The 27,107-nt window shown below is 42.5% G+C and overlaps 1 protein-coding gene across 12 annotated transcripts in view; it reads left to right on the top strand.

The window, feature by feature from the left end:
* Syne2 (spectrin repeat containing nuclear envelope protein 2) overlaps positions 1-27,107 on the top strand; it is a 313,636-nt gene that overhangs the window by 89,217 nt on the left and 197,312 nt on the right. For all 12 annotated transcript variants that reach the window (NM_001427326.1, XM_039113258.2, XM_039113264.2 and 9 more), the window contains exons 12-26: positions 3,683-3,847; positions 4,729-4,841; positions 6,161-6,323; positions 6,663-6,741; positions 6,981-7,168; positions 8,809-8,973; positions 10,265-10,387; positions 13,477-13,659; positions 18,336-18,494; positions 18,793-18,966; positions 21,369-21,503; positions 23,158-23,316; positions 25,561-25,772; positions 25,920-26,025; positions 26,722-26,840. In NM_001427326.1, the coding sequence (NP_001414255.1) occupies positions 3,683-3,847; positions 4,729-4,841; positions 6,161-6,323; positions 6,663-6,741; positions 6,981-7,168; positions 8,809-8,973; positions 10,265-10,387; positions 13,477-13,659; positions 18,336-18,494; positions 18,793-18,966; positions 21,369-21,503; positions 23,158-23,316; positions 25,561-25,772; positions 25,920-26,025; positions 26,722-26,840 (2,243 nt within the window). The remainder of the gene's footprint in view (positions 1-3,682; positions 3,848-4,728; positions 4,842-6,160; positions 6,324-6,662; positions 6,742-6,980; positions 7,169-8,808; positions 8,974-10,264; positions 10,388-13,476; positions 13,660-18,335; positions 18,495-18,792; positions 18,967-21,368; positions 21,504-23,157; positions 23,317-25,560; positions 25,773-25,919; positions 26,026-26,721; positions 26,841-27,107) is intronic.

Below are 27,107 nucleotides of genomic sequence, written 5' to 3' on the forward strand. Positions count from 1 at the left end.
TTATTATACAACTATTTTTACATGCAACATCTGTTTTTCAAAAGTTCTTTTTAAAAAAATAAAATTTGTTTTACTATTATTTCTTTAATGCCTGCTTGTTTTCTAACAAGAGGCAGACAATGTGTGGGTCCAGATGGAGGAGGAAATTGTAATCACAATGTATTGTATAAAAAGTCTATTTTTAAATTAGAAGAAAAATATGTGTTCTATTTTGAATTATGTGTGCACCCGTGTGTCTCAATTCGGGTATGTGCACACGAGAGCAGGTATCTGCAGAGGCCTCGGGATGTGTGTATGTATATGTGTGTGACACACACACACACACACACACACACACACACACTCTGAGCAACTATGTCTTAAGGAATTTTTTTAATGTTTAATTTTATTTGTAATTGTGTGTGTGTGTGTGTGTGTGTGTGTGTGTCTGTGTGTGTGTTAGATATGTGCATGTGTCTGCAGGTGCCATGGAGGTCAGAAGAGCTGGAGTTATGGGTAGCTGTGAGTGACTCGACATGCATGCTGGGAACAGATCCGAACTCCTCTCCAAGAGGAGCAAGGTGCCTTAACCACTGACTCATCTCTCCAGCCTTCACTTTAAAGTATTTAAGAGAAAACTCCAGGCTTTCATGGTTACCTAGATAGTCACCATTACTATCTGGACAAGGTAGCCACACCTCTAATCCCAGAGCTTGGCAGAGGCAGTGAATCTCTGTGAGTTAGTTCAAGGCCAGCCTGGTCTACAAAGCAAGTTGTAGGCCAGCCAAAGTTTCACGAGGAGAACCTGTCACAAAAGAACAAGGGGGGAAAAGAATATTTGCAATTTTAATTCTTCTTATAGATTTTGAGCATTTCTTAACCCCCAACTCCCATAACTCCTTACCTGATAGCATATGTAACACAGTAACAGATTGGCTTCATTTCCTTGATCTCCAAATGAGTTTATTTTGCATTTTTAATTAAATTTTAAAAAAATATTTATTTATTTTATGTGAGTACACTGTAGCTGTCATCAGACACACCAGAAGAGGGCATCAGATCCCATTACAGATGGTATGAGCCACCATGTGATTTCTGGGAATTGAACTCAGGTACCTTTGGGAGAGCAATCAGTGCTCTTAACTTTGGAGTCATCTCTCTAGTCCCTTAAGTTAATTTTATTTAACTAGTTATTATATTTAACTTACATATCTTATGATTTACTCATTTTAAATGGATAATGAATGGTTGTATGTCTGTCTGTGAATTTGTTGTGTGTTGCAAAGTGTATGTGTTTGTAGCATGTGCACATGAGTGGGCAGATGCATGAGCTTGTTTGGAGGCCAAAGAATATCTTTTTCTATTGCTTTCTGCTTTCCCGCCTCTGGTCTGTCTCTGAGCTAGAAGCTTGCCTTTTCTGCTCGGTTGACTTGCGAGAGGATGAGCTTTTGGGGTTTGCCTATGCTCTCTTCCAATGCTGGAGGTATAGGCCTGTGTAGCCATGCCCTTTTGTGGGGGTGCTGGGGGTTTGAATTTAGGTCCTCACGATGGTAGATCAAGTGCTCTTGCCCCACCAAACCCTCCTTTCCTCAGCACTGCTAATTTTAAAAATGAAAATTTTTATTTTTTTATGTTTATGTGTGTGTGTCTGTATCTCTCTCTGTGTATGTGTGTCTGTGTCTGTGTGTTTAAGCATGTGAGTGCAGTTCTCACAGAGTCCAGAAGACATCAGATTGCCTGGAGCCTGAGTGCAGACAGTAGTACCCCATCCTGTGTAAATGGTACTGGGAATCGAACTTGGGTCCTTTTCAAGAGCAGCCATGCCACCTCGCAAGCCCCCCACTAAATGATTTTTAAGTGAATTTATTGAGTTCGTTATAGATTCACTCATGTTAGTACGTTTACAGAGAGACGCTATAGCTCGCTTTTTCCGTCTAGGCGCTGCACAGAAGACATTTTTGGATCTCTGCTCACCAATCAGGAGTGACAGCCTATTTTTGCAATGTCTTTTCCAAATCTTTATTGTATGTTAGGCATGCATGGCTTCCCTGAGCCACTCCCTGAGATCTCTTCTTAGGTGGTACTAGTGCAGTCAAGGAATTTCACCAGCAGAGACTAGTGCCCAGTGCATTCTGGGAACCCCGCTGTTGTAAAATGGCGATTGTTCAATGATTGGCCTATGATAATATGAAAATCAGTGACGCTGTTGTCTGTGGAGTTCACACTGTTCCAGGCCACAGAGACCTGGCTTGACTTTTTTTTTTTTTTTTTTTTTTTTTTGGTTCTTTTTTTTTCGGAGCTGGGGACCGAACCCAGGGCCTTTCGCTTCCTAGGCAAGTGCTCTACCACTGAGCTAAATCCCCAACCCGACTTTTTTTTTTTTCCAGAACATTATTTGGAAAAATTACCTGAAATAATGAGAAAAAAACACAAAAAGAATTATTTCACAAGATTAAAAGCTCCAAGCTAATAGTATATTGGAAATCTATTTTTTAGTTAGGGCGCTCTGCAGATAATTTTCTTGGTGCAGTGAAATGAGACATTAATTTTAAACTCGCTAGGGCCATCAAGCTAATGCCATCCATACAGTTTTGGTTCCATAGTTTATGGATATAGGTATATTTTACTTATTTACTAATTTTAAAGTTAACATACCAAGTAATGGGTTTCATTATGGCATTTTCATATATGCACATAAGTTAGTAAGTTCTTTTCCCTTAAGCCTGCAATATCACCTGATTTTGACCTGGTAAGACCTTCCATACATTTTTCAGCCAAATTAAAAAAATAATCCTTTCAGAAAGGAAGTGTAGAATGAGTATGTGAGAGTGTGTGTGTGTGTGTGTGTGTGTTTGTGTTGTGTGTGTTCATTGTTTAAGAGTTACCTTCCTAGGAATGAAGGTAAATGTTGCCTCTGTCTTCTAAAAATTTTGATTTCACTAAAAATAGAGAGAGCTTTCATTTAGTTGTGCAAAGAATTATGGTTGAATTAGAACAGGGCTCCCTCAGCTTTTTTTCTTTTCTTAAAATCATTTTATGTAACTCAGGGCATACAGGAATATAAACATAGGCATGACAACCAAGCATTTACTAAATTACATAAATCGTAAGGAAATTTATGTTAGGAAGGTAAATGCACTTGCAGATAACCTGGTGACCTTACCTCCGTCCCCAGAACCTACATGGTAGAGGAGAACGTGGGTTAAGATGAGATTTCCGAAGGAAAGAAGTGGGAGGGTCAGGTGGCACGTTGACGTGTGGTCAGAGGTAGTGAGACAGCAAGCTCTGTGTATGTGTGTGTGTGTGTGTGTGTGTGTGTGTGTGTGTGTGTGTGTGTGTGTGTGTTACGTATGAAGTGTGATTACAGTGAAGGAGAATTTCTGTTCATCTAGAAACCCTGACTAAAACCAGTCAAAGGACACATGACCATGTGGTATTTCAAGACAGTTCTCTCTGTGCGTGTCCCTGTTTGGAGGAGAACTTTAAATAGCTCCAATTTCCTCCATGCAACCTCATTTTCCCCCCTTGTGTCTGTTCCAACAGGTTTTAAACTAATTATATTCCTCCTCTGCAAGTAGTAAAATAATTTTTAGAACTAAGAAGTTTGCCCATTGATAAAATTCCTTTCATGAGTCAGCCTTGGCTTTCTGCGGCACAGTGAAGGAAGGGGCTGGGTGAGTACTGACGCTCCGACTTATTTCAGGTTGCTGAGTGGAAAGCCCAGCTGGATGACGCCTTGCCTTCACCGCTCAAAGAGATGGAAGCATGGCTAAAGGCTGTAGAGGGCCTTGTGGAAGAAGGGGTGCCAACCTCCCAGAATTACTCTGAAGCCAGGACTCTGATCCAAGGGAAAATATCTTTATTCAAGGTGGGAAAAGAAAGTCATGGAAAAATTAACCCTTTCTTAGGGTCTGTCCTTAGGGAAGACTATTCTAGGAAGAAGAGAATCAAATACGCTGGTGGCTGAAGGTGGTATGGGATCTCATGATGACGCCTGCTGCCATCCCAGCACCTGGGAGGTAGAGCAGGAGATTGGGGTTCAGGGTTATCCTTGGCTTTATAGTAAATCTGAGACCACCTGGGCCACATGAGACCCCGTGACACAAACAACCCCCAGTTAAATGGAGATGTTTTCACATTCACAGCTGTTGAGCTGTTCAAGACAGAAATCAGGGAAGGGAGAGCCCATCAACTCTAAAGCAGCTGTGACATCCGACCAAGGAACAACCCAAAAGATGCCAAGGGGAAGAAAGGGAGGGTGATTGGGTTCTCACTGCAAATGCATGGCAAATTTGGTTTGTGAGAGTTCGAGCAATTAATGTCTCTAGAGGCATGGAGACACTTTGGGAAAACAAAGGATTTTGCTAACAACTTGGCCAAAGACATTACCTACTGCCATGGGCAGTAGGAAAATGTCCCACCTAAAACCATTTGCGCTGAAATAATGGGTGTGAAAAATCTTCGGTAAAAAGGAAGAGATGAGAACCAGTCATTGTGGCTCGTGCTTACAAGCATAGCACTCTGAAGGCTGAGACGGGAGCATTACCACAAGTTTAAGGCCAGTCTAGGAGCATAGTGAGGTCCAGGCCAGCAGAGGCCTGAACTATGACTCCATCTCAATCATTCGATCGATCCCTCAGGCTTTTTGACATTTTTTTGAAAACAGATATAACACAGGCCTGGCAGACTTTCCTTCCATTGCAGTATTTAGAGATAAACTGGATTTTCATGTTTCTAAATTTCTTTCAGAGTCTGATGGACAGCTTCGACTATCATTCGAATATTCTTTTGTCCTTTGAAAACAGAGCCGAGAAGAATCTGCCACTTGTGCCTCCTGCTAAACTGGAGGAAATGACAAGACGGTTTGTAACAGTGCCATTCCACAAGCGTCCTGCCCAGGCTTAGCAAGAGCGTTGCTTGCAGACCACAAACATGGAGACTTGGAGATAATGTCTGACTTAGTTGTTTCTGTGTCTTGATAACCACACCTTCGTGGTTTTGCAATAGCAGCATAAGTGCACACACACATCCTGTGTCACTGAACGCTAGACTCCTATGGTGGGGCTTCGTCTTTCTCAGTGCACTCATTTCTCACGTTTGTAAACACAGACTCCTCACAGTTGCCTTGTCTGTGTCTCACCAGGATAGCAGACCAAGGCGGGGGGTATATAAGTGCATTATGCTCCTGGCTATGCAAATCACGAGGACCAGAGTTTAGATTCAAGCACCTGTGTAACCACCCTGGGGTTCTGTAGATGTCAAACACTTCAGCTCAGAGGGATTTTTCTGGCGTCTGTGTGCATAAGCATCTATACTCACATACTCATGTGCACACACAGTCGTGAAGACACACGTAGACATAAATAAATAAAATAAATATATTTTTTAAAAAAATCTGTAAAATGTTATCAATGTAAGGGCTGGAGAGATGTCTCAGTGAGTAAGAGCACTTCCTACTCTGGCAGAGGACCCATGCTCAGTTCCCCAGGACTGTCCTGAGTGGCTCACAACCATCTGTAACTCCAGGGGATCTCTTTAGGCACCTGCATTCACACAGACAGATAATGCACGCATGCATGCATGCACCATATATACATTGATAAGTAATAACATAAAATCTTAAAAAATATATTATTAGTATAAAAGTCATTTAACTGAGTGTTGTCTGCACTGTCTTCTGTTTTTCTTTTACTCATAAGCAGCTTTTGGCAATAGGAAGAGAATGTTATCCTTAATAGTGAAACTCTCTTTATAGGTAAGCTTTAAACAATTGTAGCTACATCAAGTTACACAGAAGTTTTTAAAGTCTAAGATATTTTGTTTCTTAGGGTTTTCCTACAGGATTTCTCAATAAGGGAATAATTTCTTCAGAAATGTTCTGTTACATTTTTACCTTTATCTTAGAAATGTTACTTTATATCTTGCCAGAGTGTTTGTTTTACGTTATTCTAAGGGGGGAAAAGAGAGAAGGAAAGTCAGGTACACACAGACACACACACACACATAGACACACACACACACACACACACACACACACACACACACACGACACAGGGCTGGGGCACTCTTGAAGATACATTTGAGTTCTGCGTGTTTGAATAAATTAAATCACAGTATTTTTTTAAATGCCAAACAGACATTTCCGACACGTTGTCAATTCTAAAACCTGCCTGTTTTCCAGAATCAACAACGTTTTGGGTAAAAACTTCATCTCTCTTCTGGAGTTTCATGACTCTAAGTGCTCAGTTCTCGCTTTGCTTGATGAAGCGAAGGCCAAGTTGGATGTTTGGAACGGCGCTTATGGGAGCAAGGAGTCTGTGGTAGTCCTGCTGGAAGACTGGCATGTAAGCTGCTGCGGCCTGGGCCTGGGCATCGGCTTCCCTCTCCTGCCTCTGGATTAGCTCAGGAATTCTCCCTAGCTGGGTGGGCTTCGTTGTAGGGCTCATTAGCTTCAGTTTCCCTGGAGAAAAACATTAGTGGTGGTCAGAGAGGAGCTGGAGGAATGAGTAAGAAGACGAGGATGGCAGTGGTCAAGATGGAGCTAGGATGGCTAAGGCCTCCAAGATGGCTTAGCTGTGGTCTTTCCCCATACAAGTGTTTGCTTACGGTTTCTTCTTTTTCTGGATTTCTTGGCATATTTTCCAAAGTAAAATCTGTCCATATTTTTTTCCTCTCCTTCACAGAAATTTACTGGAGAGAGACAGTTCCTAGCTCAACTTGATACTTCTTTTCGAAAATGTGAAGAAATGTATAAGAGCTTGGGTAAAGTATCCTAGTTGCTTTTTAACGGGACAGCTATAATTTCAAGATGACGTTTGTTTTATTTCAGTGGTTTGGAGGTTAATGTTTTCATGTATGGTTTCCTTGGAAGATTCTTTTGCTTTTGCTATTGTTAGGGAACATGCTTGTTCGTCAGTCAATGCAAATCGTTTCCTTAATATTATTTATAAACGAAGACTGTTTTGTAAGACTAGTTTTGTTTGTTTGTTTTGCTGATGTAGCCAGAGAATGTGGGAGTATTAAAGAGGAGTATGTGACGCTGGGAAAGAATGTTCACAGGTGCAGACAACACATCCATGACACCAAGGCCACCCTGCAAAGAGTTCTGGCGAGCTGGGCCACTTATGAGGAAGACCTCTCCATAGTAAAGGCTTCTTTAGAGGCGACAAAGAAGGAACAAATTAAAGAGGTATTTTTAAGTCAATGGCTCTGTCCCAGTTTTACGTTTCATTTTTGGCGACTGACTACATCCACCATTGAAGTTAGGGAATCCTCCTGCCTCTGCCTTCTGAGTTCTGGGATTAAAGGCATGCATTACCATGCTCAGCTAGGCTTACTTTTGTATTTCTTTCTGTTTGGAAGACCCCCATTTTGACTCTGGAGGTTGAGTGTCCACATAGGAGTAAATATATCTTCTAGAAAATTCTTCAAGATCTTGGCAAGAACTTAATTTTTCTCCTAATGTATTTGTCAGGGAGGATTTTCTTCACACGTGTTTATATAAATAATACAGCTTTAAGAAAACACATCGCCATCAAGAACCTGGAGACAGGTTCTTGGCTATATGATCTAGGCTGGCTTTAGAGTCAAGGCTCTCCTGTTTCCATGGAACTTTCTTACTGACAGGATTGAGAGACGTACTACCATGCCTACCTAATCACTGTTTTTAAGATTGCATTTCTGTTTAGTTAAAACCTTTTACCCTTACATCTTTCCTGAATTTTCCTCCCACAGAGGATCCCAGACTCATTTGATTAATAGAGGCCAATACATTTCTGGAATGGTTTTACTTAGTCTCTAGGCGAAAGAATTATTTAACACGTCCCAATTTAAGTCATCTAGTTTCTAGTTCAGCAACTTAATAGCAGCAACTTAATAGGAGACAGATACTGCTGAGACCACTCGAGAGTTCAAAGGCTCTAACAAGATCGTCAAGGCAGAGGCTCAGGACTGTGTGCTCAAAATGGCAACTCGTCTGCGGTGTGTATATTTTAGTATCAGATGTGCAGAAGGAATGTCAATATAATTATTATTTTTATATGAAATCTAGGAAATAGCACATGTTTCTGTCATTTGATTTCTTCATTGAAAGTGGACCAAGCTGGCCCTTCACACTGAACACTGTCCCAGTGGAGGAGAATGACTTGGTGGACAGTGGGCTCTTGGTATGAATGAAGTGCAGGGAGCACAGGAGTGCACAGAGAGCACCTTAGGCTTAGAAAGTCCCCACGTCTCCTGTCACCTGTGCTGATCCTAAAAGTTCATACCACTGGTTTCCAATAGTTCTTCTGCCTTCCAGGGTCTGATATTAAAATAAACATAAACCTGGGGAAAGTCGCCATCTTGAATGTGACTCTAAAGGTGGCAGAGATCTTGAAAGAGACTTTTAATTTTAAAGGAGACTTAGTAGCATCTGTCACACAGACACTGGGCCAGCATTGCATATGTGGACTAGATGACTTAGGAAATTCTTGGCCTTGAGACGAAATGAAACCAGTATGAGGGCAACATTGCTTCTATTGAAACCATTAACGCCGCAGTATGGCCTCTACTGATCAAATGATTCTGGGAACCTTTGTTAATTTATCAGGCGTGTAGAAAAGTTGACCAGGCACTTCTGAAGAGTCCAGAGCCAGGAGGACAGTGCCAGGCACCTGCCAGGCAGCAACCCAAGAAAGCAAGCTGGCGAGTTCTCTTAAGAAGGAAGTCAGTTTCTCCTCAAAGGCCTTTACACTCAGCCTTGTGGAGAGTGCACCTTAGCAGAGACTTATGGGTAATAGAAATACAGTTATAACATTTAAACATTTCCGTTACTTATCTGTTATGTAGGTTCCCATTGAGACCCTCTCTCAGTGGAATGCAAAATGCACTTCTCTGAATGAGGTGGGGAGTTTTCTAATCGACGTCAGCAGTAGAGAAGTTGGGTCATCTGTTTCTAAAGAACTGAGAAGGCTGAATAAAAGATGGAGAAAGTTCATCACGAAAACCCCACTCGTAAGTTCTGGTTTTATATCCCAGAAACAAGCTTTCTGGAGATATAATGTGTGGTCATACATGTGTAGCTTGTCGCCAGTTAGCAGATTCACAGCTTTAGAGCTGTCGGATATGGTCAGGTTTTGTTTTTTTTTTTTTTTCTTTTTTGAGTATATGCTATCTGTGCAAACCTCTTCATGCATGTAGGTGCGCGTGTGCACGTGCGTGCTAGCTGGCCAGCAAACTCCAGTGAAACCGTCGGTAACTCCTCAGCCCCAGAATTACAAACGTGTCCCCCTCTACCTGGATATTGGGGATCTGAGCTCACGCTGGCCTGGCTGTCAGTTTTCCTGATGATCTGCACCTATCGCTTCTGTCAATATTTCCTCTCCAACCTCCCAGCCCTCGATAAGCACCAGTCCATTTTCTTTGTTTATAGATTTGCTGTTTTGGACTTTTCTTATGAATAGAATCCTATGTGCTGCCTCACGACTGGCTTAATGCGCCCGCGGCACAGCGCTTTTCAGGTTCATGCCGAGTTTTGCGTAACTGCGTTTCGTTCCTTCTCACTGGAGGGTAGAAGTCTATCGTGGGACTATGCCAGGTTGTTTTTATCTACCGCCTGACACACATTTTGGCTCTTCTGGCTGTGTGGGCTATTAGAGCCACTGCAGTTATGAACATATGCATAAAGGTGTTTTTAATTTATTTGGGGTACATATATACTGAAGAAAACGTTTGATGTTTGGGCCTTTTCTAATATATGTCTGCATGTCAGTTCCTTTACCAAAAATGTAAACATTGCTTTACCTGTCCAAACTCCTTAAGAGCCTATACATGACCTTACTCATCTTTACGTTAATATTTATCATAAAACAGAATTATAATAAAATTTTTAAGTTAGTCTTTTACTTATTCATAACAGTTTCTTAGGTATTTTCAGTAGACATTCTTTGTGTGTTTCTGACGAACTGTTTGCATAGCTGATTTGCATACTTGATTTTCCTGCCTCCACCTTCCAAGTGCTGGGACTTCTGGTGTGCACCACCACACCTGGAATAATAAATACACATTTCACAACACTATTGTTAACTGATATATCTTAAAAGTATATTTAAAGGGTTGGGGATTTAGCTCAGTGGTAGAGCGCTTGCCTAGCAAGCGCAAGGCCCTGGGTTCGGTCCCCAGCTCCGGAAAAAAGAAAAGGAAAAAAAAAGTATATTTAACTATATCTTTCCACTTACTGTTTTCGATACATATTATCAAAGAAGTAGAAACATGAGTGCTAAACTTACAAAATTAATTTGTATAGGAATTGAAACTGCCACTCATGAGAGTTCAAGACCAGCCCTCTGTGAACAGTTCTGGAACGAGTCTGTCTAAGGAGTCAGCTATGTCAGCAGAGCCTGGTAGAAGCCACGATGAGGACATAAAGGTAAGGCTGGTTCACTTGGCCCACACACAAAGGGATGATGTAGCTTTGTTACTTTTCCTCAGGAAAGGATGGTTAGAACAATGAGTAGGCATTGCTAGGTAACAGCCACAACACAGTTGATTAAGGACCTGCTTTCGTCGGTCCACTCGTGGAGTCACTTCACGCCTGTCCACCCACTCTGTGCTTCTATGTCAATAAAAGTAGACAGGACTTTTGAAGGTGTTAATCAAGTTTGTATTTTTTTGGAGAACTTCTGACTAGTGTTTCAAGTGTTCCATTGGGTGTGTCCAACCTGGTGTCACCTACAGAGTTTACACTCAAGTATTGAGTTACCTGAACAAACAGAAGCCAACCTAATGGTGTAAATTAGTTTGCGACTTTGTGCTGGGCCATCTCCTAGGTCTCCTCAGCCACATGCAGCCGGTGGGCCACAGGCTGGGCACACCTGGCGGCTTGCAGCGTTGGCTAGCCACCAACCTCTTACTTGTGTTGCTTACTTTCTGTGGAAATGAAGAAAGTATAACTAATACTGTTTGTTGTGGTGGACAAGTGGAGGATGGTAGAGTGTAAGTAAGACTATGAAATGGTAGTCAAAGCTACCTGTGTGACAGTAATACCCATGACTTCAGATATGAGCCACACCGCTAAGCCAGCTGAATATCACCTTACATAAGTGATTTTGAGTGCCTTAAGCCAGCTGGCAGGAGGAGTGCTAATGTTTTCAGAAATCAGAATGCCTAACAGAGGGAGAGATGGCTCAGGGGTTGGGGTGCTTGCCACACTTGTTTAGTAGCCAAGTTCAATTCCCAGCCATCCACATGGTGATCCACAACTGACTGACTCCAGTTCCAAGGGATTCAACACTCTCTTCTCACTTCTGAAGGCACCGAGCACACATCAGGTGTGCAAACATACCTGCCGGCTATGACCTCTGGCTTCTCCACCCACACCCGAATTCCTGAATGACTCCTCAGAGGTTGATTATCTATTAGTAAAGGCCTGGGCCTTAAGCTAGGCTTCTTCCCAGATTAGCTCATAACTCAGTCGTACTAATCTGTATTTATGTTTATACTGTTTTATCATGTGTTTGTTCTCAAGTCCGGATGGCAAATCTCACACCTATTTCCCAGAGTTCCTCTCTCTCCCTCTCTCTCCCTCTCTCTCCCTCTCTCTCTCTCTCTCTCTCTCTCTCTCTCTCTCTGGATGTCCCCCCTTCTGATCCTGTTTCAGTTTATTGGCTATCAGCTTTTTATTTTGACCAATCAGAAGGTGCCTCAGGTAGGCAAGAAGTACCAAAACACATCTTCACACAGTGCATATAAACATTATTCCTACACAACCAAACACTGATAGACATAAAATAAAAATTAAAAAAAGAAAAGAAGTGCTGGAGGGATGGCTCAGTGGTTAAGAGCACTCACTGCTCTTCCTGAGGTCCTGAGTTCAATTTCCAGCAACCACATGGTGGCTTACAACCATCTGTAATAGGATCCGATGTCTTCTTCTGGTGCGTCTGAAGACAGCGACAGTGTACTCACATATATTAAATAAGTAATAAATAAGTATAAATTATATATATATGAAAAGAAAAGAATGCCTGATGGGCCAATAGCATGGAGATAGAGGTCTCACTTTGGTGGCATATAGGAAGCTGGGGGTTTGTCTGAACCACTGAATGAAAACAAACAAAAAAGGAATGTAATCATAGAAAATCTGGAAGGGTCTCAGTTTATGTGACAGTCTTTAAAATATAAGTCTCTGAACCCTTAAAATGTTCATATATATAAATGATATAACATAACATAATATATATTATATATTATATATACATATATATACACACACACACACACATACATGTGCATGTGTGTGTTGATACAGGGTCTCTCTGTGTAACGCTGGCTACTCTTGAACTCAGTAAGTAAGCCAAGCTGGTCTCAAACTCAGAGAGATCCTGAGTATTGGGATGCCTGGCTAGAACCAACTGTGACAGTGTTGGTTGTGCAAAGCTGCCAGCCTACAGAAGACTGAGAGTGTTAGTGAGTGCCCAGTCAGTTACTTCTGAAGATTTGTCAAAGCCTTCTTTATTATTTTAAATGTGTGTGTGTGTGTGTGTGTGTGTGTGTGTGTGTGTGTGTGTGTGTGTGTGTGTGAGAGAGAGAGAGAGAGAGAGAGAGAGAGAGAGAGAGAGAGAGAGAGAGAGAGAGTCTTGCTATGTAGCCCAGGCTGTCTTCAAACTCACAGCAATCCTTCTGCCTCAGCCTCCTGAGTACTGGTTACAGACATGAGCTACCATATGCAGAGTATCCCTTTTTACTTTTTCCCCCTTTGAGACATAGTATTACTATGTAACCCAGGCTGTCCTAGAGATTACAGTCCTCCTGCTTCAGAGTACTGGACTCCTAAATGCTGGGATGTGTGACCTCGTGCCTGGCTCTGACTCTTTTCAATGATATTGTACAATTCCTGTTAGTAATAGCTAAATTTAGCTGTCTACGAGTTTACTCAAGTTTATTCAGATTAATTTTCTAAACTTCAGTGTTACTTATAAAATGAGATAATGCCACATAGCTGACAGAACTGATATGATTAAAATAGCATGCATAATCAGCCTTTTCACTTTTTTTTCTTTTCTTTTCTTTTTTTAGGAGCTGGGGACCTAACCCAGGGCCTTGCGCTTGCTAGGCAAGCGCTCTACCACTGAGCTAAATCCCCAACCCCCAGCCTTCTCACTTTTAAAGTGATGCACACTTTCATATTATCACTGTCAAACCAAGATCTTACATTGCAAGCGTGCAGTTGTGTGCAGACCAAATACGTGACAGTAGCTCTAACACAAAGCTTAGCTTTCTAGTAGGCTCTACAATCTGGGTCTGTATAATGATGTCTGCTCTGTGATGCGCACACAGTGGCAGGAAACCTAACAAACGTCTCATTAGGAATAGATACCTAAGAGTTTCTCTGTCCTTGTCATTAAGCAAGCACTATGTAACTTGGTGTTAAATTCACATTTTTTAGGATATGTGTTTATATCCTAATGTTTTTATATTGCAATGACATCTTCTTGGTGATCGTTCTGAATGTTGTAGGCTGTGGAAAAGCAGGAAGCAGAAGAGGAGGAGTCAGCCGGTCCACTGAACGTGTCCAAAGTCTCTGAAGAAGTTGAAGGACTCCTCACACAGGTGGAGATCTGGGGGTCAGATACCAAATCCATCTTGGATCTTCTTCGACATCAAGACCATGAGGATGGCTCCTCATCGGACATCTTGCAGGTATGGCCATGAGCATGTTTAAGAGGGAACATTCATGATTGGAAACTCGCGTGGGCTTGTGCTTTAAGATAAACAAAACAGGTTAAAGGGTAATTAGTCTGCATTTAGTTTTCCTTATCGGGAAATTTTATAATGGCCGGGACTCTGATCACTGATCCCTCGTCACATTGTATGCTTGGAGTGCCCTATATGCGTACGGTCTCATTTCCTGCCTATAATGTGGGGATTATAATATTCTGTTGGAGAGGCAGGAAGATGAGCGCAGTCTGTCTTTGGTGGCTAGCTACAATGGAAACATACGGATTCCGTAATCTGTGCCTTGAAGGTTCTCCCATTTAACCACCATGCCCCCGACTCACTCACTGATGGAGGGTGACTGGCATGTTTGAATTCCATTCTGCATTCATCCTCCAGAGGTTGCCTCGAGTAAGAAGCCATGAGGTGCAGGTGTATCTCGGTATTACTTGGGATAACTGAGGATTTTAACTGAATTCCAGCACAACTGTACCATCAGGGAGCAGGCACGTCGTAACTGGGCCAACATAGGAAGTTTAGGAATAAACATTGCATACTTTTCTACACCTACATTGCTGGAAAGGCCTATATATCTCAACCTGCAATATTTTCATTGTTTGTGAGGGTGATAACTTAGTAGTTTGAAAAGTATTCTTACAAAATAACATTAAAAGAACTTTATCTGCTAGTTTTTTTATTCTGTTTTTTAAAAATTTAGATCATCTGCAGTTTGTTTTAGTGAAAGACATGAAATACATTCCAACATTAAACAGATTCTTAAGATAATTTTAATTTTTTCTTTAATTACATTTATTTACTTTGGCGAAGGATATCAAAGTAACCTTCAGGAATTGAATCTCTTCTTAAACCACGTGGGTCCCAGGGATTAAACTCAGATCATTAGGGTGGTGACAAACACCCTTACTAACACAGCCATCTTGCCGGCCCTAGAGTATAATTTTTTTGTTTCCATTTCAAATTATTTTAAGACTAATTAAAAACCAATAAAATGATCCTTCTTATAAATAGTAAGAATATAATCATGCTGTAATCACTTCAGTAATTAGAGAGTTAAGTAATCTCTATTATATCAAAATAGTAGATCATATATATTTCATTTATTATTGACTTACTTATATTTTTGGGAGTTGGGTGGGACAGAATTCATGCGGATGGGATGGCCTCACATGCCTGAGCTCCTGAGCCTTCCTGCCTATACGTCCTGGGCGAGCACTACAATGCCAGCCCAGAAGGTGTGTTTTAAGATTAGGTGGGCCTCTAAATAACATGAATGGTCTGTTTCTGTTTTTAAAAGAGCTGTGCTTTCACACTTTATACTTTCATATCCACAGAAAACTATCTGTAAGAAGAGAACATTAACTTCCTCGTGTGTCTTGGCCCTGCCTGTGCTCGGTTCCTGGCAGACACAGACATACTTAAAGTCAATGCTAAGGAGTGATTGGGGGTGAGGGAGGAGGCTGGAGAAAGGGGCCTTGTCTTCAGGCACTGCCTCTGTCTGTTCTATGAGCTTGTTTGTTACTTTTTATATGATCAGGAAAGAGAAAAAGTCAGATCTGAAGGGAATGTTCTAATTTCACAAAGATAAAATCGCCACTGTCCCGCTCCGTGGAAACCAGTCAGAGCTGCTTGGGTTCCCTGCCTGACTTCTGGTTTATCATATCCCTCCTGCTCCTGAGATGCTGTTAACTTTTTTTTAATGCTAACTTGAAGGCTAGAAAGTCATTGTTTACATACAATATTGAATTGTCTTTTACATGCTGTATTTGTCAGGGTTCTCTAGAGTCACAGAACTTGTGCATTATCTTATATATTCAGGGAAGTTATTGGAATGAGTTTCAGTCCTCAGTCCAACTTGCCCAACAATGGGCAGCTGTGAATGGGAAGTCCAAGAATCTAGCAGTTGCTCAGTGCTACGAGGCTGGGTGTTTCAGCTGGTCTTCTGTATAAGCTGGAATTCTGAAGAAGTAGGTTATCGGATGTGCTAGCAAGTGCAAGACAAACAGTTCTTCTTCCATTGTCCTTGTGTAGGCTTCCAGCAGGAGTGGTCCAAATTAAAGATGTGTACCACCATGCCTGGATTTGGAACTTGCTCTGTCCCAGACTAGCCTTGAACTCACAGACCTGCTAGCCTGTGTCTCCTGGGATTAAAGACGTGTACTACCTTGTCTGTGCCTAAGCTTTTCCTGGCCATTATGCCTCGAACTCTGGATCATGTATGCGCCCTCCATCTCTGGATTGTAGTTCATTCCAGATGTAGTCAAGTTGACAACCAGGAATAACCATCACATGTGCTTATTAGACATGTAATTCTATGTAGTCTGTGTTCTTTCATTTCAGTGTTTCCTTTGGAAATTAACTTTTTGGGGGAGTGTGTGTGTGTGTGTGTGTGTGTGTGTGTGTGTGTGTGTGTGTCCCTGCATGTGTGTTACTAAGGACTGAACCTAGGGCCTTGAACATTGTAGGAAGGCACCTGCGATTGAACTATAATCTCAGCCCTTTTGCATTCTTTACTTTAAGAAGGGGTCTCACTAGGTTTCAGACTGGCCTGGAAGCCATTCTGTAACCAAGCAGGCCTGTCTTGGTGACCTCCTGCCTCAGCTTCTTGCTTGGCCAGGACTGCAGCCATGAGACTGGGATTTTCGGAATTTTCTTAATGAATTACATAAGCTCTTTGAACTCTGGTCTGTTTTCATCCCCATGGCAGTAGTTTTTACTAAATTATTAACCTTTTAATAGCGTGTTTTACAGAGGAAGCATGTGCCTTTCTGCAGTCACGTCTTTCTCTACCTGCACTCCTGAGTAGAGCCTGTCGTCGAGCAGCACGCTGATTTTCTTAAAGACGTTGTTCTTCACTGAGGCCTTGTATTTTACAAATCAATTTCTGACCCATCTGGAATTTACCTTTGTATGTTTTAAGACACAGTTGTTAAAAGATTATTTTAGTAGTCGTTTTCTCTAATACCATTTATTGGATCCCCTTCAAGTTTGACTAAGAACAATTTTATTTTTAAAAGTTGTTATTCTCCCAGTTTATTTTTATTGGCATTGTATTAGCTCTAGTTTTTATTTTATTGGAATGTTTATAAAGAATATTCTATCTTTTAGGTTGGGGAATTTTTCTTCTGTGATATTGTTGAAAATATTTTCTGGTCCTTGGAGCTGGGTCTCTTCATCTTCTATTCCTGTTGTTCTTAGTTTAGGTCTTTTCCTGTTATCCCAGATTTCCTGGATGCTTTGTGTCAGGAAGTTTTTAGATTTAACGTTTTCCTTGACTGATGTATCCATTTCTTCTATGGTATCTCCTATGTCTGAGGTTCTCTCTCTCATATCTTGCATTCTGTTGGTGATGCTCTCACCTGCAGTTCCTGTACCTTCCCTGGGTTTTCCGTCTCCAGGATTCCCTCAGTTTGTGTTCTCTTTATTGCTTCTATTTCCATTCTTACATCTTGAACAGTTTTATTCATTTCCCTCACCTGTTTGATTGTATGTTCCTGTATTACTTTAAGGGATTTATTTGTTTCCTCTTTAAAGGCCTCGAAAGTCTTCATGCAGGTGCCCTAAAAAGTGGAATAGGGGCTGTCTAGGTTCCCTGCTGTTGGATTCCCTTTCCCTACCTGGACAGCCTGGTTGGACATCAGTGGGAGAGATGTGCCTACTCCTGCTGGGACTAGATGCCCCAGGGTGGGGTGGTACCCAAGAGGGACTCCCTTCTCTAAGGAGAAGGGGAGGGGGCATAGGGAGAAGGATTTGTAAGGGTAAGACTGGGAAGAGAAGAGGGTAGGGGGCTGTGATCAGGATGTAAAGGGAATAAAGAAAAATTCTATATAAGATCTTGTCAGAATCTGAATGTGTTAATATAGTCGTCCAAATGTTTTAAATTTTATGCTTTATTATTTTACAAATATATTTATTCTTTTTTTGCTTTTTTGGTTGTTGTTTTTTTTTTTTCTGTTTTGTTTTTGTTTTGTGTGTGTGCGTATGTGTGTTTTGAGATATATGGTCCTGGTTGTCCTGGAACTTACTGTATAAACAAGGCTAGTCTCAAACTCAGAGATCTGCCTGCCTCTGTCTCCCAAATTCTGGGATTAAAGGAATGTGCCACCTACACTTGGCAAGATTTATGATTTATCTGTGTGTCTGTGGGGGGGGGGCATCTCTGTGTGGTTTCGAGCACATGCTGTTATGACAGAAGAGGGTGTCTTCCTGAAGCTTGAGCTACAGGCAGTTATTAACCATCTGATGTGGGTATTGCGATCCAAACTCAGGTCCTCTGCGAGAGCAGCAAGCGTTCCTTATCTGTGAGCCATTGCTCCTTATTTATTCATATTTTGGGGTAGTACTGCTTGCATTCTAGCTTGGCCTCAAACTTGTGTAAGCTAAGGATGCCCTTATTTCTGATCACAGCTGTGCTCCAGCACTCCTGACTTTCTTTATATGGTAAATGGAACTCAGCTGCACACGTGTAAAGCAGGCACTGTCCCAACTGAGCCATATCCCAAGCTCAAAATGTCTTTAACAAGAACATTTATTAGAATACAAGTTTTCCTCATTCTGGATTAATAGTTATTGTTTTCTAGTTTCCGGACATATGTTAGTGTGTGACTTAGAATATTTACTGCAATCTCTGCTTTGTTTTATAGTATCTTATTGCTAAAGGCTCTGAGCATGAGGAACTTCTGGCCAGAACCGAAGATGCTTTACAGAGGCATGATCAAAGTGCTTCAAACCTGGAGTCCTTCCAAAATGTCCTCAGAGCTGGCCTTCAGGCCAAGATTCAAGAAGCTAAGAAGGGAGTTCAGGTCTCTAGTTAATGCTTTTTATTTAATCAATTTATTGCTAAGAACCAAATGGTTGATGGGTGGGCCAAGAGGAAGATCTGGCCAGAATCTTGGAAATACTTTATAAAAATATTAATTTTACATTATATTTTACTTCCTTATAATGTAGAGCATATTGGAAAACAGAGATGTTTTCAATTATTTATTTATATGCCTGATTATAAGATAAACTACTAGAAAAATTATTGGAAACACAGGAATTTAGTAAGAAGCCGGCTCAGTGGTTAACTTGAGAATTTTTTATTTTCTTCCTTCGCAGATGACCGTGGTAGAATTGTCTGCCGCGCTGAGGAACTTAAGTGATGGACCACTGGAGCTAGACCTGAGGCTGAAGGTGGAGGAGGCACAGAGGGAGCTGGAGTCCTCCATCGCCAGAGCTGAGCAGTTACTTGGGCAAAGAGAGCGCCCTGGTGGACTCACTTCAAAGTACAAGGTGGGCAGCCTGTTCCCATGGAGACGGTTATCCACTCCCCTGTGCTTGAGGCCTACCTGCTGCCTTCAGTGGATTACAGACAGAACTGCTTTTTAACTTGAAAAGTTTTCCCGGTATTAGATGTTGCTCGCCTGATAGTATTAGGAATAAATATTCAAGTAAAGAACAGTACAGAGAGCACAGCTGATTCCAAGATGGAGAAGTTTGGTTTCTCTGGCTTTTTTTTTTTTTTTTTTAGTGTAAAATGAATGTCTTAATTCAGTACAACCCAGGTCCCTGACTTGCTAAGGCTCTAAATGGGGAAAAAAAGTGCACAGAAGCATATTGTTAAACTCTATGAATATAAATACTATTATTAAATTCCTTTGAGAAAATTTTCATAATCATGTACTTATCTGTAACTTAAAGACCCAATAGTGTTGTTTTGTATAGAGAGGGTTTGCTTCTTGTGGAGTTTTTTATTTATTAGTTTCTAGGTGTGTGTGCTTACGTCTGTATTACCCATCCTAGTTTCATTGTGACATTTTCGTGCATGAAAATATTTTTCTCAGCCCCTTCTCACACCCATTGACCTTTCCTTTTCTTAGCTAGTCCTCCCTCCCACGTGAGTCTGTGTGTGTGTGTGTGTGTGTGTGTGTGTGTGTGTGTGTGTCTGGCTGTCTGGCTGTCTGTGTCTGTGTGTCTGTGTGTCTGTGTGCTTGTGTGTGTGTCTCTGTGTGGTGTATGTGTGGCTCTGTGTCTGTGTGTGTCTGTCTATGTGTGTGTCTGTGTGCACGTGTATCCGTCTCTGTGTCTGTACGTATGTGTTTATGTGTGTCTGTGTGTCTGTTTGTGTCTCGGATGTATCTGTCTCTCTGTCTCTCTGTCTCTGTCTGTCTGTCTCTCTCTCTCTCTCTCTGTCTCTCTCTATCTGTCTGTCTCTCTCTCTCTCTCTCTCTGTGTGTGTGTGTGTGTGTGTGTGTGTGTGTGAGTGGGAGCCTGGACAGCCTTCCAGTGGCACACTCCTGGAATCTCAGAGCTTAGGAGGCTGTGGCAGGAGAATCTTGAGTCCCCAGTCCCCTTTTACACTATCTAGTAGTTGGAGGCCAGCCCGAGCTACATAAGATTCAGAAAAGCAAGAAGTCACTCAGCCAGTTAGTTGCTAAGGTGGATTTCAGAAGAGTCCAGAAAGACTTGTAAAGAAGAAGAGAGATTGGCTGGAGAGATGGCCCATGGTCCAGAGCACCGTTTTTTGCTGAGGACCTGGGTTCGGTTCCCAGAACCTACACTGGGAAGCTTATAACTGCTTGTAATTCCAATTTCAGGTGATCCAATAACCTCTTCTGGCCTCCACAGACACCTACATGCACGTGGTCACACACAGGCACACAAACACACCTGTGCATAAATCAAACACATGAATGAAGAAAAGAGAAAAACAAGTTGAGTTTCTAGGTGCGGGAAGAACATCAGCTTTTGTCCCATAGTCTTTTTTTTTTTTTTTTTTTTTTTTTGGTTCTTTTTTTCGGAGCTGGGGACCGAACCCAGGGCCTTGCGCTTCCTAAGTAAGCGCTCTACCACTGAGCTAAATCCCCAGCCCTGTCCCATAGTCTTAATTTGAGGCTGGGGATTCTCTGTTTTGGACTGGCATTTATCGAGTATACATTTTCATCACAGAAGTCAGACCAGCCCCTGGCAGGTACTATCCCGACAGCCCTGAACTCCACTGATGGGAAGGTAGTGTTTTCAGTTATTGGGGAAAAATGGCGTGAAGGGTATTTTGATGTGTCTACAGTTGGTGCTTATTAACTGTGTATTGTGTGAATGAACAAGTTTCTATCCTATTTGATTGCCTGATCTTTCCTTCTTCTGTGGACTTCAGCCCTTCTCAGAAACTTCCCAACCTGTTTTTGCTTCTGCTATTCATTGGTTACTTGAGCCAGGTTCCTGCGCTCAGAGAACATGACAGGGAGGAGCCAAGACGGATCCAGCAAGGCTGTCCCCAGCTGTTTCCTGCAGCTTTTTAGGGTGACCTGTCTATGGACTGTCTGTGGCCTGGCCTTGGGCAAGACTAAGTTAATAATGAGGTAATGAGTGGTACTTCCTGGCTATATAACACTGCTCTTGCAGAGTATGAAATATTTGCCACATAAATCCTACAGTAAATTTTTGCCTTAATGTATGCTAACTTGATCGTTTTGAATACCAAGAAGGTAAAGACCTTTCAATAAAACATAGTTTGTAATCTTTTTGAAAGAAGTCAAGCTATGGAAATAGGTCATCAGTCTCAACTTAACTACAGAATGCCCCCTGTGAGTATTCATCACCGTCAACTCCCTCTACGCTCCTTCCTGCTCACGATACATCAAGTTAGCTCAGAGGGTCTGGCAGTATCACCAGATTTTCATAATTTTTCTTTTCAGGAAGCATTGGAAATTTTTAATGCCAATAGCCTGGCCAAGTATCTTCAAGCTGTTGAAGAACTGAAGTGTACCGTTCCTGGCGGCGTGAAGCTACAGTTGGAAGAACAGAGTCGAGATGCGTGTGCCAAGTGGGAGGTGAGAGCCTCAGGGCCTTGGGCTTGTGGCTCTGGTCCTGTGCCCGGTCATCTTCAGAGCTATCACAGGCCTCCTCTGTCTACTCCGTGATAGGTTTGCATTAGAGGTGCTGGTCCCAGGCTGTTTCAACTGGTGTCTCCCTCAGCCTGTGATTCACCCTATAGATCTGAGGGCTGCTGGACGAAGAGGAATGCCTACATGGTTTCTCTCTCCACCTCTCCACAGTATCTCAGCAGCAGCCTGTCTTCTCCAGCATGGGAGGATCATGGCTCTCTCTTCCCTAGGCTTCAGGAAGTCCTCAAGCCCAGGGGCAGAGAAGCTTCCTCCTGCTGCTTTTTGATAGACGGCCTTTTCCTCTTCAGTTTGACTGGTCTAAACTTTCATGCCTGGAGCCATTTAATTTCCCCAGAATGAGAAGTCGGGCATGTTTCTAATTTCCTGACTGGATCCTGACTGAGATAATACAGTGAAGCTGGTGTCCATGCAGACTTCCCTAGGCACGGAGAGGCTTTTGTGGAGGTGAAACTGGGACCCTGGGCAGGTTATTGAACTTTTAGAAACTTCATTGGTAAAATGAGAGTAACACAATTTAACTGGCAGGTTATTACCAAGATTTACATATGTCAAAGAGGATATGTTCAAAAATGATAATTATAATATGAATATATGTGTCTAATGAGTATAGTCAGTTCTCCATATCTTTGGGTTCTGTGTCCATGCATTCAACCAACTGTGGGTCAAAAATGTTTTCGTCTACTCTGAAGGTGTGTGGCCTTGTCTCCCCCACCCTGCCCCCCATCCATGATTCATTAAAGAATACAGTATAACAGCTATTTGCACAGCATTTACATTATGTTAAGAATTATATATAACCTCGAGATGACTTGCAGTGTGTTGGAGAATGTGTGTAGATAATGTGGCACTTTTTCAAAAAGGACTTAAGCGTGCTCAGATTTTTAGTATCTCTGTTGGAGAGAGGGTTCTGGACCAAGGGATGTCTATGTAATTAGATTAAAATCTATTAATGCTTTTCAGACAAACTTATTTTTTGTTTTGTTTTCTAGACAGGGTCTCATCTGTAGCCTTGGCTGGCCTGGAATTCACTGTGTAGACTAGGCTAGCTTTGAACTCATAGATATCTACCTGCCTCTGCCCCTCAAGCGATGACTTTGGATGGGCTGTTATTTTAGAACAGTTTTCACTTCAAGGAATCAGTGCAGACAGCTCAGAGAGTTTGAATTTGTCCCAGTGAGTGAGCCAATATGGTGTTTTATTAGCCAAAGCCTGTGCTTCCTCAGATCCATGCTGTCACCTGTGATTCTTTTTGTCTGCCCCCGGACCCCATTCATACATTTGTCATGTATCCTTAGCTTAGATGTCTTTTTAATGTCTATCCTCCCCAGACTGTGGCTTTTCTTTCATTTTCTCTACAGCATCTTTCAGTTTAAAACACATTCTTTTAGTTGTTAGAAAAAGAAATGTGTTTAGGATCTGGGATGTTTTAAAACACTCTTCTCAAAGATAAAGAGGGTGAATGAACAGGTTGTGCAGGCGTTGCTTCCATTTTCTTATTACTATGGCCGGTTCATTGTAACTGGAAAGAGAGACAGTGCATTGTCCCCTTGTGATTAACACACTCTTTTGTCCTTTGCAGCCTCTCCGTCAAGAAATTTCTTTGTATCTCCAACAACTAAAAATAGACATTGAAGAAGGAAAGCTTAGAGACAATATTGCAAAACTTGAAAAGCAAATAAATAAAGAAAAGAAGCTTATCGGTAGAGGGAGGACCAGGGGCCTCCGCAAGGAACACGAGGTAAAGCGTTGCGTGCCCATCGCCGTTTGCCTTCTGTTGGCTGTGTAAGTTCACGGCCTCTGATTGGCTGTGCAAGTTCACGGCCTCTGATTGGCTGTGCAAGTTCACGGCCTCTGATTGGCTGTGTCGTGGAAATCCCTTGAGTCTGCTTACTCCCCTGGTCTCCCCTGGTCAAGTGCTCAGTCTGGGCTCTGACTGGATCCTGTGCTTTCTTCATCAAAAGGGAGAAATCTCAGCCATGAGTTTTTGTTCCACGTTTTGATCATGATGGTTGGGTACTGCCTGCTCCTGAGACTGCTCATCACTACCTCAACCATTGCTGTAGAACAGATGGTTTTATAAGGATATGGGGTCCCTTGCTGTAGTACAGATAGTTTTATAAGGATATGGTGTCCCTAGCTGTAGTACAAATAGTTCTTTAAGGACATGGGGTCCTCAAAAGTAGAGCTTTTGTGAAAATGAGCTAATCGATTCATGTAGGAACCTGGGGGCCAGCCTGATGACTTCTTTTTGTCTGCAGCCTATTTGAATGGGTCTGTGTGTTTGATAGGGCTCAGTCCTCTTTGCATTTCTTCTTAACTGTCAGTTTCTGAGGCTCTCACAATGTTACTCTTGCTTGCACAGACATCTAGATACCTATTATATATGTATATATACACATATATGCATATGATATATAAGATATATGTGTATAATATATACGTATATGTAACATATATCTGTAACACGTATATATTTATATATGGAGCTATAGTTTTACTATCCTTTACAAATTTTTTCCCATTTTCCTTAATGTTTTAGTTTTTGGAAAGGACAGTCTGCAGTTTTCACTACTTGAGTCCATCCTTACTATGCAATTTTATAAGACTATTTGTCTGTTTATGGCTGTGCCCAAGTCTTTCTCTGGCAGACCCCCTCTCCAACCCCCATCTCTACTGTCTGCTCCTGCCTGATAGGCATCACGGGTATTCTCGGTGACTTTAGGTTCCTGGGTCTGGAATGGAGCCTGTAACCTCGCCTCTCACACTTTCACACTTTGCTCCCTTCCCTTCTCAGCATCAGGCTGGGCTGTGCCCACGGTCTTCTCCTTCCCCTTCTCCCATTCATCTGAGCTCAGTTACTGAGAAGCAGATTCCGTTAGCACAGCAGTGTCTCCTCTCCCCACCCTGTTGCCACTTCCCTTATGTCGTTAGGAAGAAAGTGGCTTGATCATCTTTCACCACAACAGTTTGCTGGTTTGTGGGGTAGGGAACGGCGCTGGGGATTGAAAACCAAGGCATCATGCACATAAGATGGGCACTCTACCAACTCAGAGATAGCCCCGGGCCCCAGAACTAGCCTTTCGAGGCACAGATCCCATTTTACTGCCTCCCAGTGGTAACCCTCTCCCCTCTCCAAGGATGGCCCTAAGATCTTCAGAAGGATCCAGGACATCCCTCTGGTGTCCCTCTCCTAGCCTGGGTACTCCAACAGCAGCAGGGACCTGTGCTCTCAGAACATTTACTACCTGTCATCTTCTGTCAGTGGTGGAGATGACTTCTCTGTGATAGCTGTGCTAAGTGTCAGCTTGACAGAAGCAGAGTTACCTGTGAGATGCGTCTCCGGGCATGCCTGTTGGGGGGTATCTGGATTGACAGATGTGTAAGGCTGTTCCGTAGACAGGGGATTCTGGACTGTTAGGTGGAGGAAGTGAGCTCAGTGCTAGCTATTCTTTCATTTCCTGGTGGTGGGAGCAGTGTGACCAGCTACCCCCAGCTCTGCTTCCTATCCTTCCTGCTATGATGGAGTATACTTGGAACTGTGAGATAAACTAAACCCTTCCTCCTTAAGTTGCTTTCGTCAGGATGTCTGGCTATATCCACAGGAAGAGAATCTAAGACAATCCTCCAGTCACCCTTAGAGATCTCCTCGTCCTTTTCCACATCCAGCTGGGATGGCTCCCTCTGTGAAGCAGGCAGGTGGCGGTGTCCTCATAACATCATGAAGTTACAGACCATTATTTGCATGTCAGTTACTGAAATGGGACTCTTTTAGGGCCGACTCCCTCATTGCTTTTCCCTCGTCCCTGTAACCATACTCAACGCACAACAGACAATGGTCCATAAACCCGTGACGGTTCATAAATCCGTAACCATACTCAGCGCATAGCAGGCAGTCCATAAAAGAGCATGCTGTCAGAGTCACACACACACCGGGAGTTTCATTTGCCCTCAGCTGAAGCCCGGCTTTCCCCTCCTCCCCCAGGCTTGCTTTTCTCCGGAAAGTATTGAGTGCCAGCTCGAACACCATGTGGGTGTCCTGAGGGTGCTGTGCGAAGAGCTGGCTTCACCAGAGGATCAACAAGAACTGAAGAGAGCACTCCGAGATTATGAACAAAAGATAGAGAGACTTCTGAAATGTGCCTCTGAGATTCACACCACCCTCCAGTCTTCCCAGGGAGGGGCGCTGAAGGAAAGGTTAGTGCTTCGTGAGAAGAGCGGTGACTCAGAACAAAGCCAGAAGAAGCCGTTTGCACGATCAAATGACATTGGATGATCATGGCCGTTTTAGGTTCCATATTCCTCCCCATTCTATTTTAATATGGAATCGTGATTCCTTCCTAGGGCTGCCTTGATCACAACTGAGAATGGCGGAAGGGATGCCCATGGAGAGGCAGCGCATGGCAAGGCACCACTCGAGATACCAGATAATCAGCTGTCGACTGAAAAGGTGTTAAATGGGGTGACATATTTCACAAATAGACTCCATATAGGTTCAGTGGGCAAGCATCTGGTTCTCATGAGCATCAGTCTAATCATCACTTAAGCTTTCCCACTTTATGAAAGGAAAGGAAGGCTGCTCCTCAGAGAGTCAGAACGATGGCAACCAAAGCTGCGGTGTGCCTAGCAATCTACCGAGAGTGTCCCAGGGACTCTGAGTGAATCCTGAGGACAAATTGTGTCTGCTACTGCTGAGGTGAAGGAGGCTGGCCTCGGTCATCACAGACAGCCGCATATGTTGAGATGAACAGGCTCATTTAGCTTCTCGGTAGAATGAATTCTGTTTCCCTTGGGAATTGGATTTGCTAAATTGCTGAAGGCAGGGAGGCTGGCATTTGACACATACCACAGTGCGGGGATGAGGAACGCTTGTGTTCAGGGCTTTCACCTTTGACTGAGCCCGTGAGGTCTGGTGCAGGTCAGCACAGGAACCTGACAATATTCCTTTATCAGTTGGGAGGCCGCAGTCGGCACAGTAGGTGTCGTCTGTGTGAGAAGGTTTTGCTCCGAGCAGAGACATTTCAAGGACTTGTATTCTTCCCTGATTCTGGATATGAAGAACCATCCCTGAGCATGAAGCATTTAAGTTTGCAGACATGTAAATGTGTTTAAGTAATCGTCTTTACTATTTTGCATATTTGCTTAGGCGATGGAACCCATTAAGAATTTTAGCCAGACGTCAGAATTAAAGCCTCAGCAAGAAGAAAGCATTTTGGAGAAGGAAGGAAAGGATTGCAGTGCTTCTCTGAATGACTTACAGGAGAGGTAACTTCCTTGTAAACAGTGAGCATCACTGAAAATCCTTCACCAGTGACAGGCAGCATGCGATATATATGATACATATACATGTATATATCACACATATAATATGTGATCTAGATCGTATATATGTGATATGTAACACGTATGTATATGATATATAAATTTATATAGCGATATATGCACAATATGATATATCTATACATTTATATGTATGGTAAATATACACATACAACATGTATTTATATACAGACACACACACACTTATTTGTA

The sequence above is a fragment of the Rattus norvegicus genome, chromosome 6, assembly GCF_036323735.1.
Source record: "Rattus norvegicus strain BN/NHsdMcwi chromosome 6, GRCr8, whole genome shotgun sequence".
NCBI lineage: Eukaryota > Metazoa > Chordata > Mammalia > Rodentia > Muridae > Rattus > Rattus norvegicus.